The 26019-nt window shown below is 39.9% G+C and overlaps 2 protein-coding genes, 1 long non-coding RNA gene and 1 other non-coding gene across 22 annotated transcripts in view; 3 read left to right on the top strand and 1 right to left on the bottom strand.

Moving 5' to 3' along the window:
- CCAR1 (cell division cycle and apoptosis regulator 1) overlaps positions 1–18565 on the top strand; it is a 27945-nt gene extending 9380 nt beyond the window's left edge. For 7 of the 16 annotated variants that reach the window (XM_085583826.1, XM_085583823.1, XM_085583822.1 and 4 more), the window contains 21 exons: positions 326–519; positions 1038–1152; positions 1231–1420; positions 2539–2671; positions 2961–3122; positions 3566–3791; positions 4677–4790; positions 5622–5788; positions 6542–6752; positions 7559–7642; positions 8290–8475; positions 10309–10500; positions 10840–11094; positions 11443–11554; positions 11807–11848; positions 13204–13286; positions 13739–13885; positions 14284–14404; positions 15291–15476; positions 15757–15962; positions 16538–18565. In XM_085583826.1, the coding sequence (XP_085439952.1) occupies positions 326–519; positions 1038–1152; positions 1231–1420; positions 2539–2671; positions 2961–3122; positions 3566–3791; positions 4677–4790; positions 5622–5788; positions 6542–6752; positions 7559–7642; positions 8290–8475; positions 10309–10500; positions 10840–11094; positions 11443–11554; positions 11807–11848; positions 13204–13286; positions 13739–13885; positions 14284–14404; positions 15291–15476; positions 15757–15962; positions 16538–16597 (3186 nt within the window). In that variant the 3' untranslated portion in view covers positions 16598–18565. The remainder of the gene's footprint in view (positions 1–325; positions 520–1037; positions 1153–1230; positions 1421–2538; positions 2672–2960; positions 3123–3565; positions 3792–4676; positions 4791–5621; positions 5789–6541; positions 6753–7558; positions 7643–8289; positions 8476–10308; positions 10501–10839; positions 11095–11442; positions 11555–11806; positions 11849–13203; positions 13287–13738; positions 13886–14283; positions 14405–15290; positions 15477–15756; positions 15963–16537) is intronic. The other 9 variants (XM_085583827.1, XM_085583825.1, XM_085583824.1 and 6 more) reach the window with 3 other exon arrangements.
- Positions 1–26019, bottom strand: part of LOC146766994 (uncharacterized) — a 42646-nt gene that overhangs the window by 8624 nt on the left and 8003 nt on the right. For both annotated transcript variants that reach the window (XR_014956385.1, XR_014956386.1), the window contains exon 2: positions 1–26019. This exon is cut by the window's left edge and continues 8624 nt beyond it. This is a non-coding gene — a long non-coding RNA (uncharacterized LOC146766994).
- On the top strand, positions 5407–5470 carry LOC116183820 (small nucleolar RNA SNORD98). The gene has a single exon (XR_004148517.1). It is a non-coding gene; the product is annotated as a small nucleolar RNA SNORD98 (small nucleolar RNA).
- The window catches only part of STOX1 (storkhead box 1), a 21210-nt gene continuing 14156 nt past the window's right edge, over positions 18966–26019 (top strand). The window contains exon 1 of one of the 3 annotated variants that reach the window (XM_085583834.1): positions 18966–21622. The gene's annotated coding sequence lies outside the window, so the exon portion shown is untranslated. The other 2 variants (XM_085583832.1, XM_085583835.1) reach the window with 2 other exon arrangements.

Below are 26019 nucleotides of genomic sequence, written 5' to 3'. Positions count from 1 at the left end.
CAAAGTTGGGAATTTATCTCCACTTCAGGGCCACTGCATGGGTTACCTGTAGACAATAATGCAGCCTTCATGCTTTTTGTCTGGACAAGGTGTATTTTTGGGGAAAGCTGACTCTTGTAAATAAGAAGGATAAGCAAAGCCAGTCTTCATTCAAAGTAAGAAACATGTGATCTTCAAAAAAACCAAACAAGAAACTTCACCGTCTGAAGTGTCTGTTCTAGGTGCTATAGTAATTTTGAACTGCTGTCTCTGTGGCTGAAGGAGCTGTTCCCTGTCTGTGTGCCAGCTGTGGCAGGACTGAGGGTTGGCTTTGTTTTGCTTGCAGCCAGCAGTCGCGCTCCCCACCAGCCTCAGCCTGTCCACACCCCAGCCAGCGGCGCAGATCACCGTGTCCTACCCGGCCCCCCGCTCCAGCCAGCAGCAGACCCAGCCCCAGAAGCAGCGTGTCTTCACTGGTGTGGTCACTAAGCTGCATGATACTTTTGGCTTTGTGGATGAAGATGTCTTTTTTCAGCTTAGGTAAGCTGCGAGCGCTCGCCTGCAGATGTACTCTGTGATGCTCTCAGTAATCAAAGGTTTAGATGATTGTACACTAATTCTCTGTGCAGTAGTGTGTTATTGTCATTCAACAGTGAAAGTCAGAGAGGTTAATAGATGCTGAGTCTGAGGTACTTCATGTGAATTTTTTCATTTTTTTAATACAAAGCCCAAAGCTGGGAGACCCAGAGGTTAACTAGCTTTGTGTAATAGACAATTGCAGAGTTTGTGGGTGATTAAAAGCATAAAACCTTTTGTCTGCATGTCTTAATTTGGGACTCTTTGGGAAACTTTTACCTTAGACCCAAAGACGGGGAATTACTAAGTTCCTGTGCATACCCGAACTGAAGCAGGTAGCACTAATGCTGAATTTGGGGGTAGTTGCTCTTCCTGTAAACTTTTTAAAACTAACTTTGCCTACTTTCTCCCATCTTTAAACATAACATACAAAGAACCTAGCTAGAAAAGCCTCTCACGTACCTTTTCTGTAACGCTTGCAGTGCTGTTAAAGGCAAGACACCTCAGGTGGGTGACAGAGTTCTGGTAGAAGCTACTTACAACCCCAACATGCCGTTCAAATGGAACGCCCAAAGGATCCAGACGCTGCCGAACCAGGTAGGAGGGGCTGGCCGGAGCGCGGGGCAGAGGCTGGCTCGGGTGCAGCCCGCTCCCGACGCGCCGTGTCTCTGTCAGAACCAGAGCCAGGCGCAGCCGCTGCTGAAGACGCCGCCAGCCGTCCTGCAGCCCATCGCGCAGCAGACCTTCGGCGTCCAGGCGCAGCCGCAGCCGCAGTCCCTGCTGCAGGCGCAGATCTCGGCAGCGTCCATCACACCTCTGCTCCAGACGCAGCCTCAGCCGCTGCTGCAGCAGCCGCAGCAGAAAGGTGCTCCTTCAGCGCACGCCTTTTTGGGGGGTCGCTCTGGGGCTCAGTGGGTGATGGTTGTTTTCTTGTTCCTCAGAAGGCTGAAGTAATAGCTGAAATAATATGGAGGGGACTGTATTGAGTTTTCAGATTGAATATGTCTTCTGCAGCTTTTGCAAGGCACATTGCCTGCAGTAGCTCAGAAATCACCTGGTTAGTGAAATCCCCCTGAGCTCCTGTGCACGTTAACATTTTGTAATCCAAAAGCAAATGCAATATAATTTTTGTTGTTTCACAGACGTGTAGGGAATTTGAAAGTATTAATAGCAGTGCAGTCCTTCAGCATCTTTCTGCAGTTTTCCACAAAACCAGGTTTTGTGTTGTTAAAGCTATTATTTTTTTTGCTTATTAATTTCAGTTAGCTATGTTTGCATCTGAAAGAAGAAACACTGCCAAACATGGCAAATCTGAAACAAAGGTTGTGAAGTCTCTTGAACTTCAAGTGGCCGAGGAATCAGTGGTAGAAGTGACAATATTAGGACTGGTCTTAACACAATAAAAGCAAGGGTAGAAGAACCAAAGCAGAATTGTTTTGCATAAATGCTTACTATAATCTAAGTAGTCATAGTTGTTCATTGGTGTTTAGTAGCATTTGCTCCACTTAAATCAGTTGGTTAAATATCTTGAGGCAAAAAAATGATGTGCTGAGGGATTGATGTAGCAGTATGATATGTTGATTTAGGAATAATTTTTCAGATGCCAGTCATTTTTATGTATGACTAGCCTTAAAATGAGGATTTCAGTTTTCCTTCAGTTCAGAGAGTAGATAGTATATCTGTAAGTTAAGTTTTTGAAAAGCCTTAGCTGTTTATTGAGATTAATTCTATGTGCTTAGGTTATATTAGCTTCCAGCTCAATAAGATGCTTTTAAACCAATTTCACTTAAATAGAGTGTCAGTTTGCCTCAGTGAAGAAAAGCTTAGGTCTCTTGAGTTTCTTTGGGTGGGTGTTAATAATGGATAAATTTGACTGTAGAGTTAGGTTAGAAAATGTACACAAGTGGAACAGCTGTAATTGGTGTTTGCCAAGTGTAGATAGGTGCCCCCTTTTCTGTGTTGATGCCGTACGTTCTGTTTCAGGTGGTTTGTTGCAGCCCCCAGTCCGTCTGGTTTCACAGCCACAACCAGCTCGAAGACTAGACCCACCATCCAGATTTTCTGGGAGGAATGACCGAGGTGGAGACCCTATGCCAAACCGAAAAGATGACAGGAGGTATGTAGACCAGACTGTGATATGAGCAGTCCATAAAGACCCTTCCTCACCCAGAGCTGAGCTGCTTGCTCCAGAGTGGGTCAGCAAGACCCACAGGTTGTGTTACTCTTGGGAATTAGGGAACAGTTCTTATCTACCTGAAAGTAAGGAGTTGTGTAATCAGTTTCTCTTGTAAAGAGACTGTACTGAAACTTCCCTTTTTTGAGTTCTCTCTGGCTTCTGTTGTGCTGGAAATAATTTTGTGTTACCAGCCTGCAAAAACATTTGTATTTTGTGTGTGTCCTTTAAGCCGCGAGAGAGAGCGAGAGAGACGTAGGTCCCGGGAGAGATCTCCCCAGAGGAAACGCTCCCGGGAGAGGTCGCCCCGGCGGGAGCGGGAGAGGTCCCCGCGGCGGCCCCGGCGCGTCGTCCCTCGTTACACCGTGCAGTTTTCCAAGTTTTCGTTGGACTGGTATGTTTATGGTGCCAGCTGTTCACCTACAGTTCACCTAATCATGGCACAGCTTACTGTGAGCTGTGTCAGCCCACGTGTGTGTCAGTGGATGTTGAATGATGATCCTGACTTCAAAGAAGGGTCAAGTATGTAGTGGCTAAGAGCCTTGTATGATAAACTTGTTGGAGGTTCTGTGTTACTTTAGGATGCTATTGCAAAATAGCTTTGTAGCGTTGGTTAATCAATGTGCCATAACTTGCAGACACCTGAATTGGAGGAGTGTTTAATAGTTACTTTTTTTAAAACTTCATCTATGACATTCAAACGTAGTGTTCTTGAGATTTTATATATACAGCATTAAATACACAATGGTTGTATTGCCAAGTAATATACCTCTTAATGAGGTAGTTTGTTAATAGTTCTTAATTGCTGTGTCTTTCCAATACTGCTGTGTCTTTCAGCCGTAGCTGTGATATGATGGAGCTGAGGAGGCGTTACCAGAACTTGTACATCCCGAGCGATTTCTTTGATGCTCAGTTTACATGGGTGGATGCTTTCCCTATGTCTAGACCATTTCAGCTGGGAAACTACTGTAACTTCTATGTAATGCACAGAGAAGTAGATGCTATAGATAAGAACACTGCTGTCCTTGATCCACCTGATGCTGATCATCTCTACAGTGCTAAGGTTTGTATGCTTTTCTACTATTCATTAGAAATTTCTTTTATCAATAGAGTGCAAAGGTGGGTATAACTGAACTGAAAATATTCTTCAGCCATTTGAGCAAAATACAGTGTTTTGAACTTTTCAGTAAAAAGCTAGTATGTAGAGCTTAAAGAATCACGGCTGAAATTCAGTTTGTTTTTCTGTTACCAGAGCTGTGCTAAATCTTGTATTTACAGAGGGCTCTTCCATTGCCTGCATCTAGTTGCAGTGATGTGATTGTAGGAAAGAAAATCAGCTCCTGCAAGGTTTCTGAATGATTTCTTAGGCAAATCATTTAGAATAGTTAACAGAGTCCTTTTTAATTCTTCAAAGATACTTTCTTTGCAGTTTGTTATTCTGTTTAGTGGGATTTTCTTTCCTTCTTTCCTGTTCATCTCAATATTTATTGTTTTGTTTGAAGTAGATTGAGAGCTATCTTTAACATGTAATACTTCTAACACACATTGGCAAAATTTCAGACCTATTTTAATTAAGTACTTCAAATGGAAGAGGTTCTAGGAATATGTTTTGATAAAGGGGTCTTTTATACATGATTACAGCCCTTGATGCAGCATATTTTGATATTCAGATTGAGGTAGATTCAAATTAATCGCCTTCTGTGTACAAAAACTGTAAAGAAAGTATCAGACATGCTGGTTTTTCAGTCTGGGCAGAGCAAGAGCTGCCTTTCAGAAGGCTGAGCTTCAAAACATAGTCAGTAACTGAGAAGGAGCATCCTGCTTTATCATACACCTGTTTAGGGTATGGAGCAACCTTGTTAAGTTTTGGTATGTGTTTTTGCAAGTTGTGGTCATTGTTTATCAGTCGTAGTGAGACCCTCACCCGACTGCTCTGATTGTACCACAGGTGATGTTGATGGCTAGTCCTAGCATGGAAGATCTCTACCACAAGTCATGTGCTCTGGCTGAGGATCCCCAAGAACTTCGTGATGGATTTCAGCATCCTGCTAGACTTGTAAAGGTAAATATGCTTCAATGCCAGACACTTTTGACAGTAAAGGTTGGTTATAGAGCTTTGCCATTTTTGACAATAGAGAGGAGCTTGTAGACAGCTGAATGATGACTTCATTTTTCCTCTGAAGAGACCTAGCTAATATGTCAATTCTTTTTTCACTTTATTGGAACTTCACATTTACTGCTTTGTTCCACTTAGTTTACTTAAAATAATTAAGTTTGTTAGCTGCTTTTTACAAGCACTTACTGATTTTGTAAGGGCTCAGCTGTGAAGAGAATACACATAAAGCAACAGCTAAGCAGCCGGTGTGTTAAGTGAAATTTAACCATTAAACTGAACAAGCTGTAAGTGCTGTGGTGTTTCAGGACAGAAGACTTGTTTTCCAGTTAAATTCTAACTTACAGCACATGGAAATACTTTCATTTATAGGTATGATGCTCTCGTGGTCTCACCTTCCGTAGCTTTCTTTCATCACTTTTAAGCAGGCACGTCTCTAAGTGTGTATCCGAGTTAAGACACCATTTAAATTACTGTCTGTCTTTTGTGTTAGAAAGCTTTTCATTGCAAAGGGACAAGCCTATACCAATAAACAAACTTAATGGAAAATCTTGAAAGCAAGAATGAGTGATGATGTTTTAAACCTATTCCATTACTGAAATAATCTGTGGAAAAAAATAACTGAACTCTTTCTTGACTGATTTTCATTTTCAGATTTCAAAATAATTTCACAGTTTACTCAAGGATTTCAGTGTGTGTGCTATGAAATATTCTTTGCACTTTGGGAAAATGACTTTTTACCCCTAGCAGGGGAACATTCAGAAGACTCTTTTTGTCTAGTTTTTAGTGGGTATGAAAGGCAAAGATGAAGCTATGGCTATTGGAGGACACTGGTCCCCCTCACTGGATGGACCTGATCCAGAAAAGGACCCTTCGGTGCTGATAAAGACGGCAATTCGTTGTTGCAAGGCTCTTACAGGGATTGACTTAAGTGTGTGCACGCAATGGTAAGTACTGTACTGCAGAGCCAAAGCCACTGTAGAAATAAATGCTTGTCTGTTACCAGGACTTTAAAAAAAAAAAAACAACAAAAAAAAAACGCAAAACAAAACAAAACTGGAGAAACCCTTTTTTCTTTGTCAACTGCTCTTGGTAGTTCAGGTGAACTACTCAAAGGATGTTCTGTTTGGTAATCAGTTTGATTGGTGCCAACTGTGCTGAATACTGCATTAAGAACTAATTTAAAATTCTGGGTTTATTTTGACATGTTACACTGTAATTTTTTTAATGAATGTGCATTGAAAATATTTTTCATTTTGTGCATAGCTGGAGAGGATCGTCAAGAGAACTTCATTTCATTATTCTTTTGTTACAAATAAATAGCCGTTTGTTGTACAGCCATATTTTCTCTTGATGAGTTTCTGTCCTGTGTTAACACTCGCTGTAGCTGTACCAATACCAGGAAAGCCTATTGTATGCTAAATTTGAAGTTCTTCAACAACTTCTATTTGCACATAAAACCTACCTGGGCTAAACAACAAGTTATATGAAAAGCATTTTGTTGATTTTCCTCCTTTTCAGTTGCAATACCTTTTTACAAGTGTGCCAAAAGAGAAAATATGGCTTCCATAATTTTTTTCTTTAGATAAACCTCAAGGTCTTGCAGCAAAATTTCTTTACTTGATGTGCTACAAGTGATCTAGGCTCTTTAAAATGTATTGTAGAATTTTTTTTCCAACATGCTTCTTCCCTTGCAACAGGTACCGTTTTGCAGAGATTCGCTACCATCGCCCTGAGGAGACCCACAAGGGGCGTACAGTTCCAGCTCATGTGGAGACAGTGGTTTTATTTTTCCCGGATGTTTGGCATTGCCTTCCCACCCGCTCAGAGTGGGAAACCCTCTCCCGAGGATACAAGCAGCAGCTGGTCGAGAAGCTTCAGGGTGAACGCAAGGAGGCTGATGGAGAACAGGCACTGAACGCTAATCCCTTTTTCTATTTCTGCTTCTCACAGGCACAGGAACACAGGCACAAAATGCACACCACATACTACACTACATACATACATAGGAGGAACATAACTGGTAACAATGACTGGTAAACCAGCTTTCAGCAGTGTAGTGAATGTTGCTTTTTATTTTTATTTCAGCTAGTTCACTAACTTTAAATGTGTATGCTGATATCCCAAATGGAATTAAATTGTGCTTATGATGCGCAGAAAATTTTTTATCGTAGACATAGTTGCTGGAATCTGGGACCAGTTGTTGAGTGAGATTCAGTTTACGAATAGCTGTCTTCAAACATTTTGCCATTTTCTGAAATTTCTAAATTCTCTCTTGTGGCCAGTTCTAATTGTGATATTTGAAATTGAACAAACACTAGTCTGAAACATCTGAATTTCAGGCCACGTGGCTGATCAGCATCTTGGAATAAGGGAAGGTCTGACTGAACAAAGAGTAATTTGGGGGATTTAAAATGTGGGGGAAGATGACCCACTGTGTGGTTACTGGAGACCAGCAGTGTCTGTGTAACCCCAATATCCTTTGTGGTGTTGCTTATCACCCTTTTGTGTTCCACAGATCTGGCTTGTATTGGCTGAGTGGCACTGTGATCATTTATAAAGTGGTAGAATGTGTGTGTGAATTTGTCTAAATAATAACTTTAGGAGAAGACTATCTGAAACAGTTGTGACCTTGCACAGATCAGCATCAGAATTTAAAAAATAACTGAAATGCTTTCAGGCTTTCTGAATTATAATTTTAAAATTTTATTTGTCAGGATGAAGAGGAAAAGGATGATGGAGAAGCTAAAGAGATCTCTACGCCAACACACTGGTCTAAACTGGATCCAAAAACAATGAAGGTAACAAACACTTCTGAAAATTTGATTCCATTGTACTTTTTCACTTTTAAGACATGACCTGAAATGCAGCTGTATGTTCCCTTAACTGAGAAAGAAAACTTCTGTAGTGTTTTGCTTAATTTATAGGTACTAGGGTGTGGTATCACAGTATGCAGGGATGACTCCTGGTTGTAGAAAGTGGAATGCAGCTAACTGAATCTATTCTGAACGTTGTACAATTAAAGGGTGTCACATATTGTACATGAACTGGAAGACAAGAGTTCTGCTGTAATCGGCCAGATTACTACTCACATTAAAAAAATGTGGGGTCTCAAATACTTAAGTGATACATTTTTGTACAATTACTGCTTTTTAAAACTGTGTCAGGAGACAAGTTTCCTCAAAAGCAGTAGTAATAATAAACTGGTTTACTTAAAATGCTTTCCCTGCCTCTGTGAAAAGTTCCTCAGAAAGAAGTTTTTTTTGTGGAAAACATAAATTTAAATGTAATATGTTTTTTGTATCAGTAACTATTAGTGTTTTTCAGCACATGTTTAAAAAATACAGTTGACTTCTCAGTGTTGTTGATTTTTACCTCACTTTCTCTACCAGTCAAATGTTTTGTGATGTCACTGCTTGATGCCACTCACAAGGCTTTTATTTACCAGGTAAATGACCTTCGCAAAGAATTAGAAAGTCGAACCCTTAGTTCTAAGGGACTGAAATCTCAGCTGATAGCTCGACTGACAAAGCAGCTGAAAGTAGAGGAACAAAAAGAAGAGCAAAAAGAGCTAGAGAAGTCTGAGAAAGAAGAGGAAGAGGAGGAGGATAGGAAATCTGAAGATGATAAAGAGGTTAGGATTTCAACATACTTGATTTAAGTCCTAAGTATACATTAAATATATTAAACATTTGGATAAATATGTATAAGCATAAAAAATAGAGGTAGGTGCCTACTTCTGCTGGGATTTTGGTGTTGTCAGGTGACTGTACTGGGAACTCCTGCTATGCCTTGAGCTGCTGAATTGAGAAGAAATCTTGGCCAGTTTGAATTACTTTGTATCAGCCAAATCAGCTGCACTAAGGGCGTCTGAATTAATGTTTGACCTTAAATCTAAGAAAAAAGAAATCCAAACCTCCTGAAAAAAGGCCTGCTCAAGACGAGTGAACGCATGTAACAATTCCTTAACTCCTTAAACCTACATGAAACACAGTTTCCTTAGTTTTGTTAGCCTCTGTGTCTCACAGTCCAGCTTCTTCACATGACAGATGGTTTGCTTGGGTTTGTTTTCCCTTATTATGAAGCTTTTGGATACTTGCTGTGTATTGGAGATTCTCAGTTTTTTGGTCTGTAGTTGCACTGCTTACTCTGGTTTCTTATTTCACAAAAGTAAACAAAATCTGCAGTAAAGCCAAAGCTCAACCACAGAAAGGGGGTAAAAATGTTTGGAGAATGGCTTGTGCTTGAGTTACTTTTAAACCTGCTTTTTGTGTGTTGCCTGCTAACCTATATGGGATGATTGGAAGTTTTATATTTTTAGATATCTCTGTAAACCTTGTTGAGGGAGAAAAGGCCATGTGCTTGCTAATTCTGTCAGCTGCTGCTGCCTTCTCTCACAGCTTGGATGGGTTTCAACTAGCTTGGGTTTTTTGCCACAGCTTTCTTTAGGATTGAAGGGGAGCTGTGATTGTGCTGGCTTTTTATAAAGCACAAGTTCTGCCATGACTTTTTTGTAGTCAGGATACTTCAGTATTTGTTTCTGGGCAATCAGTAAGATGGTGACATTTTATGTTTTGTAACCTTTTGTTTCATTCGCATCAGGTATATTTATAGAGATTGCATTTCCCATAATCTAGAGTCAGATAAATTGTCATCTGGTACCTGTTAGAGCTGTGTTGGGTGTCTTTGGAGAGATGAGGTCTCAGGGTCTGCTGTGCTGGGATGACCCCAGGAGTGTAAAAGTCCTCGTTTCCCAGCCCGTGCAGCCAGAGAAAGAATCTGAAATGCGCAGGGTCGGCTTCTCAAGGTTGTTTATTTGTTCTTATCTAGAACATTCTTTCTCTGACCTGCTGAGCTCTGTCTAGCAAGGAGCCATGGCATTTTCTGTGTACTCCCTTGGGTGGTGTTTACATTTTATATCAAAAATTACATGTACTATATTTTCAATATTGTGCCAATACCTATCATCTATGTTGGACAGTGTGTCTGTACCTTAAACCAATAGAAAAGTGTCACCATCACACCAAGACATGGAGGACAAGGAGAAGGAGAAGGTCAGAACATGCCCAAATCTCTCCATCTTGTCCCCCTGAACTACATTCTAAAAACCCCAAATTTCTACTTTTTCACCCTGTGTTAATCCAAATATCACACTACTCAAACCCTTGTGGTTTGTAATTCTTCATACAAAGTTGGCAGCTTTTTCCACACGTGTTTTTGACTTCATGCCAGGGCCTGGAGGCAGCCAGGGCAGCCAGAGGGATGTCCTGGGCTCTGACAATGAGGTATGAAGCCTTTATCTTCCTTTGTGAGGAGTAAAGAGCTCGCTGTGCTGCACAGCTGTGCTTTGCTTTCAGCAGCTTAGGCTTTCCTTTGCTCAGGAAAGCAGCGAGTCCCAAAAACTAACGTAGAGGCTGACACTTCAGCTTTGGAATATGCTCCATGTTGATTTTTGGTCCCTTTTTAGGAAGAGGAAAGAAAACGGCAGGAGGAGCTGGAACGCCAGCGGCGGGAGCGGCGCTACATCCTGCCCGATGAGCCGGCCATCATCGTGCACCCCAACTGGGCAGCCAAGAGCGGCAAGTTTGACTGCAGCATCATGTCCCTGAGCGTCCTTCTGGACTACAGACTGGAGGACAATAAAGAGCATTCCTTTGAGGTAACACAGCATGCTGCGCTTGGCTGTTCTTGTCGCTTTGTGATCTCCTGGGAAAATTCCTACATTGCTGAGTCTTTGGGAAATGGTACGATAGGAATGTCGTCACTGCGTGGTATTCAGAGGAATACACGGGTTTTCAGGTATTAAATGGAATTTGTAAAGTTGTTTAAAGATTCCATGTTCAAGCCAGATAGTAAGAAATCTGACATTCTGTAAAATCCTGATATCGTATAAGTTGCAAAAATTGCACCTCATAGCTATTTTACCATGATTATATAAGTTTTTAATACATGTTTTAAAACTTTTTGTCACTTCTCTTTTCTTTCTTCTTTATGTAAGATACCTTTCTTCTTTATGCAGGTATCACTGTTTGCAGAACTCTTCAATGAAATGCTTCAGAGAGATTTTGGTGTCAGAATTTACAAAGCACTGATTTCTCTCCCAGAGAGAGAGGACAAAAAGGACAAAAAAAGCAAAAAAGATGAGAGAAAAGAAAAAAAAGAAGAAAAAGATGATGAAACGGATGATCCGAAACCTAAAAGAAGAAAATCTGGAGACGATAAAGATAAGAAAGAAGAGAGAGATGAAAAGAAGGTCTGCATTTTAGTTCATATGCAGTCCTAGCCTGTCTTGATAAATATTAAAGTGTTTCTGTTTCAATTTTACATTATTGCTATCAAAAATTCAGCTCTTCAATTGTTATTAGTTAATTGATTTGACTTTTTGATCTATTTAAATATGTTTCAATTATATTCAGTAATTTAAAATTTTTACGGGTGTATTGAGAGTATTTTAACATTCATCTGTATCACAGAAATTTCTATCTGTGTTCTTAGGTGACTAAACATAAATGTAGGCAAATTTTAATTGAATGGTAATAAGGTTTTTACTTTACTGGGTTTTGATTCTGACTAGATAAATATTTAGGAACTTTTGTTGCAGAGGGAAGATAAAAGGAAAGAAGATTCTAAAGATGAAGAAGAAACGGAAGATGACAATAATCAAGAAGAATACGATCCAATGGAGGCAGAAGAGGCTGAAGATGAAGATGAAGGTATCTTGATCTATGTATTTTGTGACCTTTAATAAATTCTTATCACTGATTATGTTCTTTCAAGCTGGAGAACGCACTGGAACTAGACAATTTAAAATTGCATTATTAAACTAATTTTATTTTAGTAATTTTGACCAGTTCTACGTAAAGTGTAAGTACCTTTATGCCAGGCATTTATGAACATAGTGAATATAAACTAGCAGTGGTGCTCTAAGTAAGGCATGCATATAGAAGTGGTTTTATTTTTTTCAGAATGCAGACCACTCGCAACTCCCATTGAAGTCAGTAGGAGATGTGAGTATTCAGCACCTCTGAAAAACCAAGCCACTTTTATGTGCCAAATTTCCTACTCCTCAGTTCTGGAATGCCATCTTGGTTTTAGCTAGGACAGAATTCAGTGTGGATGCCCTTCAGCCCACGTTACGAGGAGTTGGTTTTTGTTTGAGTGGAGTTGTGTTAACCTGAAGAAATAGGGAAAGGGTCTGGAGGACTCTGCAGGCAATGGCAGCAGCTCTTTCTTAGTTCTGCTCAGGGATTCAGAAAGGTGTAAAACATGGTGTGTGCTTTTTGATGTGTACTGTGGGTAGTTACCTTTCTGTGGAGAGGATTTGCTAGACGTTTGGGTTTGAACTGTGTAGATACTGCTGTCCCAGCATTTTCAATTGTGTTTTTGGCCTTAAAAAGCTGATGCTAATCTGTGGTTTCCAGAATAACTCCTATTTGCTTATAATTTGTCTGTAAGAGTGGCCTGGGCTTGTCTGTTCTGAAAAGTGCTGCTGCTTCCCAGAATCTGTCTTTGTGCCATTTTAGTCAAGAGCTGCTGAGAAAACCCAACAAGCCATGGAGGTTCAGGAGAAAGCAATTGGTTCTCAGGAAAAAGTTGGTAAAATTAGCCAAGTGTTGTAATACATAGGTTTTCCCAAGTTTTCCTCACAAGGAAGGTGAGCTTAAAGCTGAACTTGGCACGTGGTTCTCTGACCCAAGACTTGCACATAAGGTACAGACTGCATGCCAAAATTCATCCCAGCAACTGTGTCATCCCTTTCTCTCTTTCAGTCTAGTTTTATTGTACTGCCTACCTTTAGACAAAAAAAACCTGTCATTTGTAATTCACATCTAATAAGTGATGTGATCTGCAGCTTCTTGGAGAATCTAAGTCATGGGAAGAGTAATCTCTCACTCAACATGAGTAAAAACACATGGTTTTAATTACCTAGTGTATATGGGTTTTATTACTTGAAATGTTTTAGAGTAAATAATACTGAATTTGAATAGGAATAACCATAGCTGAATTCAGACTCTGCCAGGCCTCATTGGGGAGAACTGTGGTAATTTCCTGCACACCACTTAAATAAATGGAGATGTTGACAGCACTCATTTTGGCCTAGCTAGCGTTTATTTCAGCTTTTCTGTCCTGCGTGTGAAACAAGCACAGGGAAAAAATTATAAATGGTTTATGGTAAAAGAAGACTAGAGAAAAATCGGAATTTAACAGGGCTCACTTCAATGGATTTTTAAATTGTTTTTCAGGGAAGTATATTGCAGATGTTTGGGAGTTTATCTGGACTTTTATAGTGGCAATATGTATTCTGGTAATGGTTATAGAATCCTTTGCTCTGGGTATGTTGAATTTTCTTTCTGTTTTGCAGACAGGGATGAAGAGGAAATGAACAAACGGGAGGACAGAAGAGAGGGAAATAAACATTGTAAAGAGAGGGCGTCTAAAGATAAAGTAATGAACACCTTTCTTAATGACTGCATAGACCTTGTTAGAGGTGTCCTAATTACAACTTAGCTTTATTTTTATTATAACACCTGTTTTCCCTTTGAAAACAGTTGTTTATTAAATGATTGAGGGCAGAAGGGATGCTTCCTTTTTTTATAATTAGATGAATTCTATGACCATTTTTTACATACTAGCATAAATAAAAGGAAATAATGTCTACCAGCTATTACTATCCATTGTGATGTATTTCTTCTAAATACTGAAAGATTACTTCTCATATATAGGTTAAATTAGTCTTAAGTAACATGATCTAAGTAGGTAATTGATGGTAATATTAATTACTTAACTTAAAGTAACAATAAAATGAACAGAGAAAAAACTTTCGTTAAGTCAGTAGTTGGTATATTTTTGGAATGATATTTTAACTCTCTAATGAGCCCATGATCGATTTTCTGTAGGAGAAAGACAAGACCCAGATGGTAACTGTTAACAGGGATCTCCTGATGGCTTTTGTTTATTTTGATCAAAGTCATTGTGGATACCTTCTGGAGAAGGACGTGGAGGAGATCCTGTACACTCTTGGACTTCACCTGTCACGTGCTCAGGTTTTGTATACTACTAAAAAACTTTCCAAATGTTATAGGACTGCTTTAAGTGGGAGAAATGTAATTTAGCTTCTAAAAGCTTTACTTACATACCTGATCTCTTATTTTTATGCAGCCACTTCATATTTACAATGAAATAAGAGTTTAATGCTTTGTAAATTGACTGGGAGTGAAAAGGTGAAGTTTGCAGCTTATAATATGCCCATACTGTATATGTATCTTTTGTCTCTAAATTGTATTTATTCTTTTCCTAGTTCATTTGCCTTTTAAGCCCCAGTATGTTAAAGTTCAAAAAGTTATACAATTTCTTTTAAGTTTTCCAAGCTAAACCATTCTTGTTTAGGTAACAGGATGTTTGGATATTAAATAACACCATTATTTTTTTCCATGTGTTGTAGGTCAAGAAGCTGCTTAATAAAGTAGTGCTTCGAGAGTCTTGCTTTTACAGAAGACTAACAGATACTTCTAAAGATGAAGAAAACCAAGAGGAGTCTGAAGAGCTACAGGAAGATATGTTAGGTGGTATTTTTTTTTTCCCATATACTTCCAGAGAGTTATTTCTGTGTGATAATGAGAGTTCTGAGGTACTTGATTTCTTGCAGAAATTAATTGAGCCAGTTTGGAAAAGTAAATCTTCAGCAGCTGAAAAGTAACAGGGTTTTTTGTGCTTCCAACACGTAATGTTGCAACCCTAATCTTAATATCTTGGACCAGGAAAGGGGACAGAGATTCATGTTCAGTATTGATGAACATTGTAATGTTCATCAATGTTCAAAAGTAACAGGGTTCTTTGTGCTTCCAGTATATATTGTTGCAACTCTAGGGTAAATATTAATATCTTGAAACAGGAAAGAGGACAGACGTTAATGTTCAGTATTGATGAACATCGTTCCATGTTACTAGTTTTGAGGTCAGAAACCTCAGAACTGCAGGGAGTAGAAAGGAGCCTGAGTTTTGGAGACAAATTCCTGCAGGAAAGAGGCATAGAATGATGTCTTGAAAGAGAATGCTGCTTTTTGGCAGGGGGGAGAATTGGGGTTAGGGGAAGGAGAGAGGTGTGAGGGACAGACCCACAGCCTTGGGTCTGTGTTTGTGTTCCTCTCAGGAGTGTGTGGGGCTGTCAGCAGGGTGATGTTGTTGTTATTGAGCACAGCCCAGCACACCTGGGTCTCTGATTGTTCTCCTGAGCGTGTGGGGCTGTCAGCAGGGTGATGCTGTGGTTACTGGGCACAGACCAGCACACCTGGGTCTCTGATTGTTCTCCTGAGTGTGTGAGGCTGTCAGCAGGGTGATGCTGTTGTTATTGAGCACAGCCCAGCACACCTGGGTCTCTGATTGTTCTCCTGAGCGTGTGGGGCTGTCAGCAGGGTGACGCTGTGCTTGTTCCCGGGCTGTGACCCCGCAGGGAACCGGCTGCTGCTGCCGTCGCCCGCGGTGAAGCAGGAGTGCAAGGCCGTGGAGGAGAACGTGGGGCTCATCGTGTACAACGGAGCCATGGTGGACGTGGGCAGCCTCCTGCAGAAGCTGGAGAAGAGCGAAAGGGTGCGGGCAGAGATAGAGCAAAAGCTGCAGCTACTAGAAGAAAAAACAGGTAGGATGTTGCTTTGAAGGCAGCTTACAGGGGTGCAAGGCACTGAGACTTCTTAAGTAAAAATATCAATTTGGGTAATATTTGTGGTGTAAATTTTATTTAAGTGGAATGCAAGACTTCAAATGTAGTCAGAATTAAATATTATCAAATTGGTAATTCGATTTGGTTTTTAATGTTCTTTAAAAATTAGTATTATAGTGTTGCACACAAATAGAATATTAAGATGCAAAGTACACAGCATTGGAAGTGACTTGACATTTTCATTTGTTCCCTTCCTAAGATGAGGATGAAAAGACTATACTACAACTGGAGAATTCTAACAAAAGTCTATCTGCGGAGCTAAAAGAAGTAAAAAAGGACCTTGGCCAACTGCAAGAAAATTTGAAGACCTCAGATGATAAAAAATTGCAATTCGAGGGTCAGCTGAATAAGACAATCAAAAATTTAGCTACTGTTATGGATGAAATACAGAGTGTTCTCAAACAGGTTAGTATAATTTAATTCCATTTTTTTATTATTGTAGGCAAAATTCTGTAGACTATTATTGAAACAAATAAATACAAAAACAATTTTGACATGAATTCAGGGCAGGAGTGTCTTAACACATATAGAGAAGAAGCTCAATGTTTGATTATTTAAAGGTAGCAAATTAAATGTGTTTTTTCTTAACCTGCAACATCTGTTTCTGACTTCAGTGTTTTTAAAAAGGTATAAATGTTCATGTAGATCTCAAACTTACTAATGTTTTCCTGTCCTCATCTTGTCAATCCCAGGAGCAGTCGAAATCTGCTCCTCTATTTGACTGGTCAAGAGTACTTTTTCAAGGTAGAATTCAACTATTTCAGTCTCAGTAAAATGAGTTTTAAGCAAAACCCAGAGCATTTCTACCCCCCAGTTTTTCAGGAAGATACTGGAATTGGTTATAACTAAACTGAATAGGATACCAGTTCACATAGTATTTTAGAGATACAAACAGTATCTGTGTCTCATGCTGCTTTACAGTTTGCATGAGAAATACAGCTTGTACAGTTCTCTCATCCTCTCCCTTTTTCCTTTTGAAGGACATTGTGAAGAACGAAGATAAAGATCAGAAATCCAAAGAAAATGGAGCAAACGTATGATAAACTGCTGCTGTTTAGAAGAATGATGTTACATAATGTAATATAAATCATGATACCAGAATGTATGGGAAGTGATGCATGTTTGATTTTAGTAGTATAAATATCTTAGTTCCAAAAGATGTATAAAGTTTTATGAATGTGTCTGCTCCAGAAGATTGCCTGTAATTCTTAGCATTCAAGTTGAGACACTCCTCGAGTGAAAATAATTTTGCATTGCGAAAAGTTTTAGGATGAACTTTGTTATAGTTTTAACCCTAATAAAGTTCATCAATGTAACAAACAGTAGCAAGTATTTAATTACCAGATGTTTTTCATTGAAGTCTAGTGAAATCAAAATTTTCATTATTTATAGACTTGCCATTTTTTTTGTTTTTGTCTTTATTTTGGTCTAATTAGTCTTTTTAAATTCAAATACAAATCACAAAGTAGCATGCTGCTTAATTTTACAAGTAAAGTTTTTTTTAAAAAACAGCTTCCTGGATTTTTTTTTTTTTGTTTTGTTTTCACTTGTCACAACTTTTTTCCCTTCCAAATATAACTTTTGTTCCCAAAGCTGCTTGTATTAAAGCTTTGTAATATACAGCAGTTCGGATGAGTTAAGAAAGCAATAGAAACCTACCAAAATGCTGGTAGAGTTGTGAGATTTATATGAAAATACACGGGCCTGTTTTAAATGTGTGTCATTTGTTTCACTAAATTGTTCTTATCTTTGGATTAATATATATACTCCTTTTTAATAACAAATGCAGTATATTAAGACACACGGTTGGATGCCAGGCCAGCAGATGTCAGAATAATGCCTTACACGGAGAAAAAGCTGCCTTGGGTTAAATTTGGACTGCCAAAGTGGGTAATTACTGCTAAGGCTTTAGGCCAGCAAAAAAATGGATCCACAAGTAACTGTACTGCATATTGTAATTACAAAGGAGTGGGACACAACTTGGTTTGTTGAGGACGGGTAAGGTGACCTTTCTTTGTGTCACAAATCCCTAGAGATGAAACAAGTTCATGTGACTTCCTTGTCAAAGACAACTTGCTCAAAGAATGTGAAATACCAACAGTTGTATTTTGGTGCAACTTTCAGGAAAATTAAGGAGTTTGAAAGTTGGGACAGAAGTGTTTTCTTACAGAAATGGTTAATTTTAGCAGATGTTTTCTTTTTTAGCCTAGATGCCCTAGGTAACTAAATACCTGTTAGGAAAGTCTTAAGTGCCATAATATGTATGAATAACCTACATGGAAACTCATGTAGCTTTAATAAGATACACATTAAAATGCCTGAATTTATGTTCAAAAGAGTCTAAGCTGGTGCTTTTATCACTTACCTTTCTTGGCTCTTTTGGAGCTAGACAAGTGAAATATCTCTCATTCAAGTAACATGCATAAGCTTCCCCCTCATTCACCTCATTTGAGTCATTGTATAATACCTGAACTGTTCACAGTCGAGTAGGAAATAAAAAAACACTAATTGTATATAAGTACACAGAAAATACATGTTTTAGAAATTGAGGGATAACATCTCAGAATGATTGAATGAGGATGGTGATAAATTTATCTTATGAAAAGCATTATCTGTGGTGTACAGATGGTGTTAAATTCTTTTGTAATCAAATTATATTTTTCACCTTTACCTTTGTACAGATTGTTGACAGCATGTTTAATTTTTGACGTTAAACACCATTTATGTAAATGGACTTGAAAGAATTGCATCTGAAATACTTTGTTCCTGAATTTCTGCAGTACGTGTGAACATACAAGAACATAAGTCTAGAATTTAAGATAACATTTTAGGCACACTGAAACGTCTGAAATATTTTGCTTGGGTATTTTTACCTTAAACTGCTTAGCTAAAAGCAGTTGTTAAAACAAGCAGGCCTCCATCTCGTTCCTCAGTGAGGGGCCCTGTGAGACATTTCCTAGAGTGATACAGATTTTTACAATATTTAAGAAAAAGAGTATTTGTTAGAATGACTGTAATCTTTCTCTATATTGATTTGATGTAACAGTGTTTCAGATACTATGTACAGTCTGCATTTATGTTGGAAAGGAAATTAAATGGGGCAAAGAATAATGGAAAGAAACCAAGGAAAACTTTTACAACCTACACAGAGTTTAACCAATCTCCTGAAGAACAAATAATCTGAGGGAGAGCAGGCACCTTTACAGACTGCGTGTCTTGCTGGGCCAAACAGCACAAACTCCTGTGTATGACCCACATTGATGCTGTGTATTAGCTAAAGCTTCTTAGGATTATTCCCAGATATAGAACTAATTCAAAGGAAAATTGAGTAGAGTATGGAGTTTTATAATGGAGTTTTGCATAATCAATCTTTTGTCTGTTTTGATTTATGAACAAAGTTTTTGTATTTCATGTCCACATTTCCCACCTTATGGTCTTTGCACTTCTGAGTTGTTTGTTAGTTACTGGTTAGTTGTTAGTTAGTTGCTTGGCCAGTTACTGGCAAAAGGCTGCTGAAAGTGAGCCTTGGCATCCCACTTGTTTGGACTCCTTAATTCATCACAGATGCTCTATAGGAAGTCGTAAACCTTGGACTGCTTTGTTCTGTAGAGAAAACCCTGCTACAGCAGGCCCATAAATGGAATATGATCTCTGTTTATAGACTTATTTCTCTCCCCTTTGCTATTTTGTCTAATGAGGGCAAATTAATGAGTTCAACCCTTCCAAAATTACATTTGGGCCCGTGGATGAGGCTGGGAAGAAAGATGCAGGTGCTGCATGCATGCAGGAACTGACCTAGGGGGTACCATGGCTCTCTTGAGGCCCCTTTGCTTTGCTAGGGCAGTGAGAAGACACACGCCTGCAGTTCAGTGCTGCCCAAAAACTGGCCATGCTCGGGTGTTGCCAGGTTTCTGCAGTGCTGGGGGTTCATGCCAGCCCTGCTGCACGTTGTGCCATGATGGAGACACCCAGGCTTTGCTTGGCTCGCCCCGTGCCTGAGCCCGTCGTGCCCGGGCACTGCTGCAGGAGGACTCCAGGACTGCAGAATGACTTCCAGTTCTTGGTTTGTCCAGTGTCCTCTGCCTCCCTCTGGAATGCCCTGAGTGTTCAAAGGAGAAATCTGAATTCTCTCTCTGGTGTCTGGGGGTTTCCACAGATCCAGCTTTTACAGTTGAGTTCTTTCAGTATCTGTCATTATAAAGCATAGTCCTTTAACAGAACTTCTTTTTCAATGTTTAACTGCTTTGAGAGAGGAATGGCTTCCAGTCCATCTTTCTGCTAAGTAATATGCTATGTGAATATGTTTGGACTTACGTAACAGTTACCTTTCACTGATTATTTTGTCAGGAATGTGTACAAAATGTGGGTTTTTTCTTGCTTTTCTGTACTGTTTGTGTACCCAGGTCAGGTTCTTACCTTGAATGCATTTGTTCAGTGCAGTTTTATATTTTAAAATATAAAATATAAAATAACTCATTTTGAGTGACTGAGTCTTGCAGCCAGCAATAGATTGCTAAATGTGTAGGTAGCACAGTCATTACACTTACACTTTCTGGTACCTTCAGAAAGCAGAACTGGGTCAGGCCAAAGTTCAGCTGGGACTTGAATATTGCCATGGAGTGTGACAATAAAGATGCCATAAATAGTGGATACTTTCTCTCAGCTGAAGCTGCCAGCATTTTCCCAACAAGCTTTTATGTTTCTGCATACTGAATTTCATTGATGTATTGCACAAAAGTGGTTATAGTAAAAAGCTCTAATAACAATAATGCTTTCAAGTAAAACAAATTTCCCTTATTTATTCATCCTCTATATAATCCACAGCATCACCATACATAGTATGAACTAGAGCTTTGGAACACACCAAATCTCACCTGACATTGTGTGTCTGGTAGCCTTGTAATTGTGTTTTGGAATGTTGCTCTTTAATTTCTAGGTATCTAATACCTGAACTTGTCTTGAAAATGTGATGCTGCTTTTAATGATTTCTTGTATCCTGCTGGTTTAAAGTTGTCTCTAAGGAGTGAATTCTAACTGGTTTGAGGATTTGGATCAGGTGCCCCACAGTAGGTGTAAGAATCAGAACCTTTGCAGGTTTGATTTAATAATGTTGCAAGCTGTATGTAGTCAAATATTAGTTCAGCTCTCTTTATTCTTCTCTTAAAAAAGACAGCAGAATAATGCTGCTGGATGGATTTGTTTGTTGCATGCTGCAGTTTGGTATTTGTAGAAATTTCCTGAGCTGGATTCCAGCCAAGGTGAGAGATTCCCAATGCCAGGTGTTCTGATAGGAAAGTGATTCCCAGGTTATTCTCCCCTCAGCCTGCTGAGGGACACAGGTGCAAGGATGCTGTTGACTGAGTGGCTCTTCACGTTCCATCACAAGCAGCTGCATAGAGGGGAGGAGTGGGGAGGAGGAAAAACCTCTAGGAAGCCCAGTCTGAAATCTCCCCACTCTGTTTTTCAGCAGGTATTTTTCAAGTTCTAATTTGCATTATTATTTTGTTGCAACTTTTTTTTTTTGGTGATATACAGGATATGTTTGAGTTTCAGTGGGGTTTTATTCCCTGTATTGCTTAAATCTTTTTAGTTTTCCTGACACAGAGTCATCCAGTTACATTCCTGTTTTATCATGCAAGGGGCAGAGACAGCTGGAGAATTGCAGCCTTCATTTTTGGTCCCTTTTCAGCAAGGCTGGATGGTAGCCAGCAGATCAGATCTAAAAAAGCAGAACTTGCTGCCACACGTGTAGCAGAAATGAGCAGCTGGAGACAGAAGCACCTTGCAGTCACAGTTGTCCCACAGAGCAAGCTGCTTTGCTGTAGGACAGCCCAGTGCATGTGTGCAGAGCACAGGCTGAAGGAGAGAAGGTGATTTTCCCTCCAGGTATTGGGTAGATGCCTGTTACACTTCCAGCTTGGACACTAACACCAGAGCTATGGAAGTTCTCTTCAGCAGCGGGAAGGACTCCTGCCTGTTTCACAAGAGGTAGTCTACATCTCCCATAAAAGACTTTCCTTTTCAGCTTCTCTCCTCATGCCTTGTTTCATTGAAGTGCTATTCAGGTGAGTTAAATACTTCATTAACATTTAATCTAGCTATTAGAACATTCATGTTGCAAGTTGTGAAGTCTTAGGAAAGAGCTTGTGGAAGCAACTTCGGGGTAAATGGAGAAAATGTTGCCTTTGTCGAATATTCCCTCTGGTATAAGAAAGCCATAAATAATGTGACTAAACAGATGAAAATACAGATCAGCTGCTTACCACTATTGAACCTGATTTTTCTGTCTTAGCATTCTTTCTGAAATCAAGCTAAGAACTAGTTTTTTAACTTTTTTTTTCTTTTCTTTGAGGGGAGTGGTGATGTTTTCATTATAACAAGGAGAGGAAAAATAAGTGACTCTTAGTACTGGGGCACATAGGGATGGCAGCATATCTAGAAATTCTCAGGCCATCCATGGGATGCAGTAATATGTTTGTAAAGAATGTGCAGTCGGCATTTTCAGTCTTGTACTTTGAGCATGTAGTGATGGACAGTACAGAAGGGGACTTGTGGAGCCATGCAATGTACAATACTGGTGATCCATGGACAAAAGCAGAATTTGTATAGTGTGACTTTTGGGCAGCAGTGGCTCAATATGTAGAATTGATAAGAGGTAGCTGTGCAGATGATGTTCTGAGCAGTTAATTAATTTTGTTACCTACTTCACCCTTTAAAGAAAAAGAAGATTAATCCATTTGAGGTCTTATTTTCAATGGAGGCAGTTGGAAAAAATATTATTCTAATGCAACCTGGAATCTTAAGAACGAGGAAAAAAGTCTCTAAATAGCACACTGAATTGGACACCAGATCCCTCTGTGAGCACCGAGTTCCAAAGCAAGCTGTGCCCTCCCCTTGTCTGGCAAGGATTTTGCGGGGTGAATGAGAGGATGCAGAGCTGTGCAGAACAGGAACAACTGTGCAAGTGGCTGTAAGCAGAGCGCAGGGCAGGGCTGGAGCTTGGCCTGTGGTGCCTCCTTTGCCAGCCCTTTCCCATGGAGGTGTAATCCGAGACAGGCAGGAGCCCTGATCCTGGGGAGGAGGGGGAGGGAGTCTTTTGTCTCTGGGAAATCTTAGTGCAAATAGAGGCAAGTTCCTCAAGCCAGAGTGGGATTTTCTGGAGGAAGAGTGCCCTGCCCTGGAGCTACGAGCAGCAGTGGAGGCATTCAGCTGTTCGGCTCCCTAGTAACTGCTAGGTACTTGGTGAGGTGCAAACAAATCTCTTTTCACTCGGGTTTCCAAAGGTTTGTAGGGAATTTCATACCTGTCAATTTGAGATGTTTATTTTTACTTTTCCCTAACTGTAGCTCTGCAATCCTGTCTAGGGATGAATAATATCTTAATTCATATTCTTAATTCGTATTCATTCATATATCTTAATTCAATTATAGCTAGAAGTGCGTTTTACTTCATTTCAAGCAGAACTGGATATTGGCTCACAAAAGCTTTTTGTTGAAGCTAACTAGTAATTCTTCAAGAAAGAATTCAAAACTGCACTTGTTCTTGAAGCAAAAGAAATTGCCAACATTTGGAAGACTGAGGAATTCTTCAATATATGTTTCAAAACGTTTAACAGGAAAATATCTGATATCTAGCCTATGTTATCCTTAGCCAGCTCAACCTCTTTATTATTTCTTAACACTGTCTTAAATCACTTTTTTTACCCTGTTTCTGGTATTTACCCTTCTTTCCCAATAATTTGTATAGAATAGCCACTCCTTGTTGCAGCCCCATTTTCTGGCTATAAAATTTCTCTAATCAGTCATTTCTTGGGCACTCTGATAACTTCACCGAACTGGTAACATCTGGTGATGTCAGCTGGAGTTCATCTTCCCTAATCACAAATTAACCTGCTGACCTCTTAACTCAGTCCAGGAGAGGTGTTATAAGGAACAAGAGTGGTTTGTTGGTCTCCATCTAAAAGGCAGTAACATCTATAGGTATGTTGGTAATGGTTATCTCTTACTATAGTTAAGTTTTATATCACTGATGAAAAATTGATATGTTATTGCTGGTCTCCTGGGGATGATTTAGAGAACTTGACTCCATTGTTTTTTACCTCCTTGTTCCCAGTATCCTATTTTCTGATGCACGGGATGGCTAGTTGAATATAAATGTAAGTTACTTCGGTAAATTAATTAGATTATTTCCCCTATTATCCTGCATCTTGCTGCAGTAACAGCCAAAGGGGTTTCTTACAAGTCAGAATTCTCTCACTTGACTTTGTGAATTTCACTTTTTCAGACAATCAATGTGGAAGTGACATTTTCATTATTTTAGTTGAATTTCTGGAAGCTTAACTGAAAAAAAAAAAATCTATTTGAGTGTCTTTATTTAGGTAATTTTCTGATTTAAAATTATATATTCTATGCCTTCTCTTTCAAAAGTCATAATTGTGGCCGTTTTCTGCTCTGGATTACTTTTCTCCCATTTCTTATATATATTTTGCTGTAGAAAAGCAAGTAGCAAGTTACACAACTACAATGCAAGGGCCTATGTTTTCTTGGGGTTTGGATTTTTAGAAGAAATTACCATATTTTAAAAATGAAGCTATTGGCATCAGATTTCTGTCTGTATTTTACATAGAGAGATTTGACTGCATTTTTAATCTACCTGCTCTCTTGTAACTGTTTGCAATAATGAGACATTCAAGCCGCTTGGGTTTTTTATGTTTCCTGACTAAAGGCTGGGATGTTTGGAACCGAGCAATGTGGTTCCTAGGAAACATTTCCTGTGCATGTAGCAATAGCAGCATCTGGTGAAATGTCATAAATACCTGGGTGTACCGGGTGTCAGAGATGGGAGTCACTTATCCTGCAGTATCTTTATCCTTGGTTGTGCTACATAAAAAGTGCTGGGAATGAGTTTTCAGACTCATGAGAATAATGACTCGACGCTTTTGTTGTAGGTAATAAATGATAAAGCCAAATTAATAATCAAAAAAATAGGTTTTTATTTCGCGACCGAGATTCGGTCTCCGATAGCCACAATCAAAGGGACAGCGCCGAGCCCGAGCACTGACCCGAACTCCCTCTGTTCAGCCACGTTGTCTCTGTCCGGTTACTTTTACACAGTTTTTTCCGTCTGCGGCAGAGTTTCTCCTGTTCTCGTTGCTTCACATATTCGTGTGGTTCCTTTTCTCTGTGCTTGGGCTGGTATTGGGATGCACGACCCTGACGACTCGATCTTGATCGTAGATACTCCTCGAGTATTCATCGCTCGGGTGTCTCCAGGGTTGTCCGGGAAAGGGCCCATCTCCACACGCAGCCACGTTTTTTCGTTTGTAAATGAGCTCTTTCTTTCTGCTGCTAGCTGTGGCAATCTTTCCCCGGCTGCAGCTTGTGGTTTTAAAACTTTAAGACTCTTTCGTACAAGCACATCTTATTTCATGTATATTTTACAGAAGCACGAATTACTCCATAACATATATTACACTTCTGAGGTTTTTCCTTTTAAATCCACAACCACTTGTTTGCTGGGCAGTAGATGAGAAGCAAGGGGCGTTCAGCACTGCAGCGTTGATTTTGCCAAGTCCCATTTCTGTCACGAACTCTCCAGACCCTGCTGCGTGCTGGGTTTGAAGCCCTGGGCACACAGAACCCCTCCTCACTGCTTATCTCGAGGAGCCTCCCTGGCTATTGTTTGTAATCAGAAGACACTGACGTCCCACAAATCCTTGTTGCTCTTTATGCCAGCAGCTCAAATGAGGTTTGTTCTAGAGAAACACACTGGGGCGCTGGACATCCTGACTTGACTCATACTAGTCATCGAAGTTTAGTCAAATAAACGAAAAAATCAGTCCCAAAATCTAGTAACTAACACAAACTGCCCTGCTGTGTTTATTCCCAGATAAAATCCAAAAATATCTCTCTCGTTCCTTCTGATGGGGATGATGGTAAACACAGGACTGGGTAGGAACTTTTATATTCTGCTTGGGAGATGGAGGGGATGAAAAGGGGGAAATCACGGCAATTAAATTTTTTCTTATAGGGTGAAGGAGGGGCTAATTTTAAAAACTCTTGATCTGATAACTGAGCAAACTCTGTGGGAGTGCCGACATCTCTCTGTGGACCATCTCCCGTGCTTAGCTGAGGTGCTCGGTCAATTGTTCACCAAACGAGGGGCAAACTGCTCAGTCCCACCTTTCCTGTACAGCCTGGGGGGATGCACGCAGGGCTGCTGCTGGGAGAGGAGTGGGGGACTCTCAGCTGAGATTAGTTACAAATTCTCGATTTGAGCGCACTGACCTCCTGAGCCTTTGGAGAGAGAAACTGGGGTGACAGTCCAGGAGATTGCACCTCAGTAGCTGCTTGCTTGGTGTCCTTGGCCGTCACCAGCTCGTTTCTGCCATCCCAGCCTGCCTTCTCTCGTGACAGCAGCATTTCCCATGTGCCTGAACGGCCCGACTCCTTCTTTGTGATTC

This window comes from Lonchura striata, chromosome 6 (assembly GCF_050655825.1).
Source record: "Lonchura striata isolate lonStrDom1 chromosome 6, ASM5065582v1, whole genome shotgun sequence".
Lineage (NCBI taxonomy): Eukaryota > Metazoa > Chordata > Aves > Passeriformes > Estrildidae > Lonchura > Lonchura striata.
Note: the sequence above shows the minus strand (reverse complement) of the source record. Positions and strands in the feature narration are given on the sequence as shown.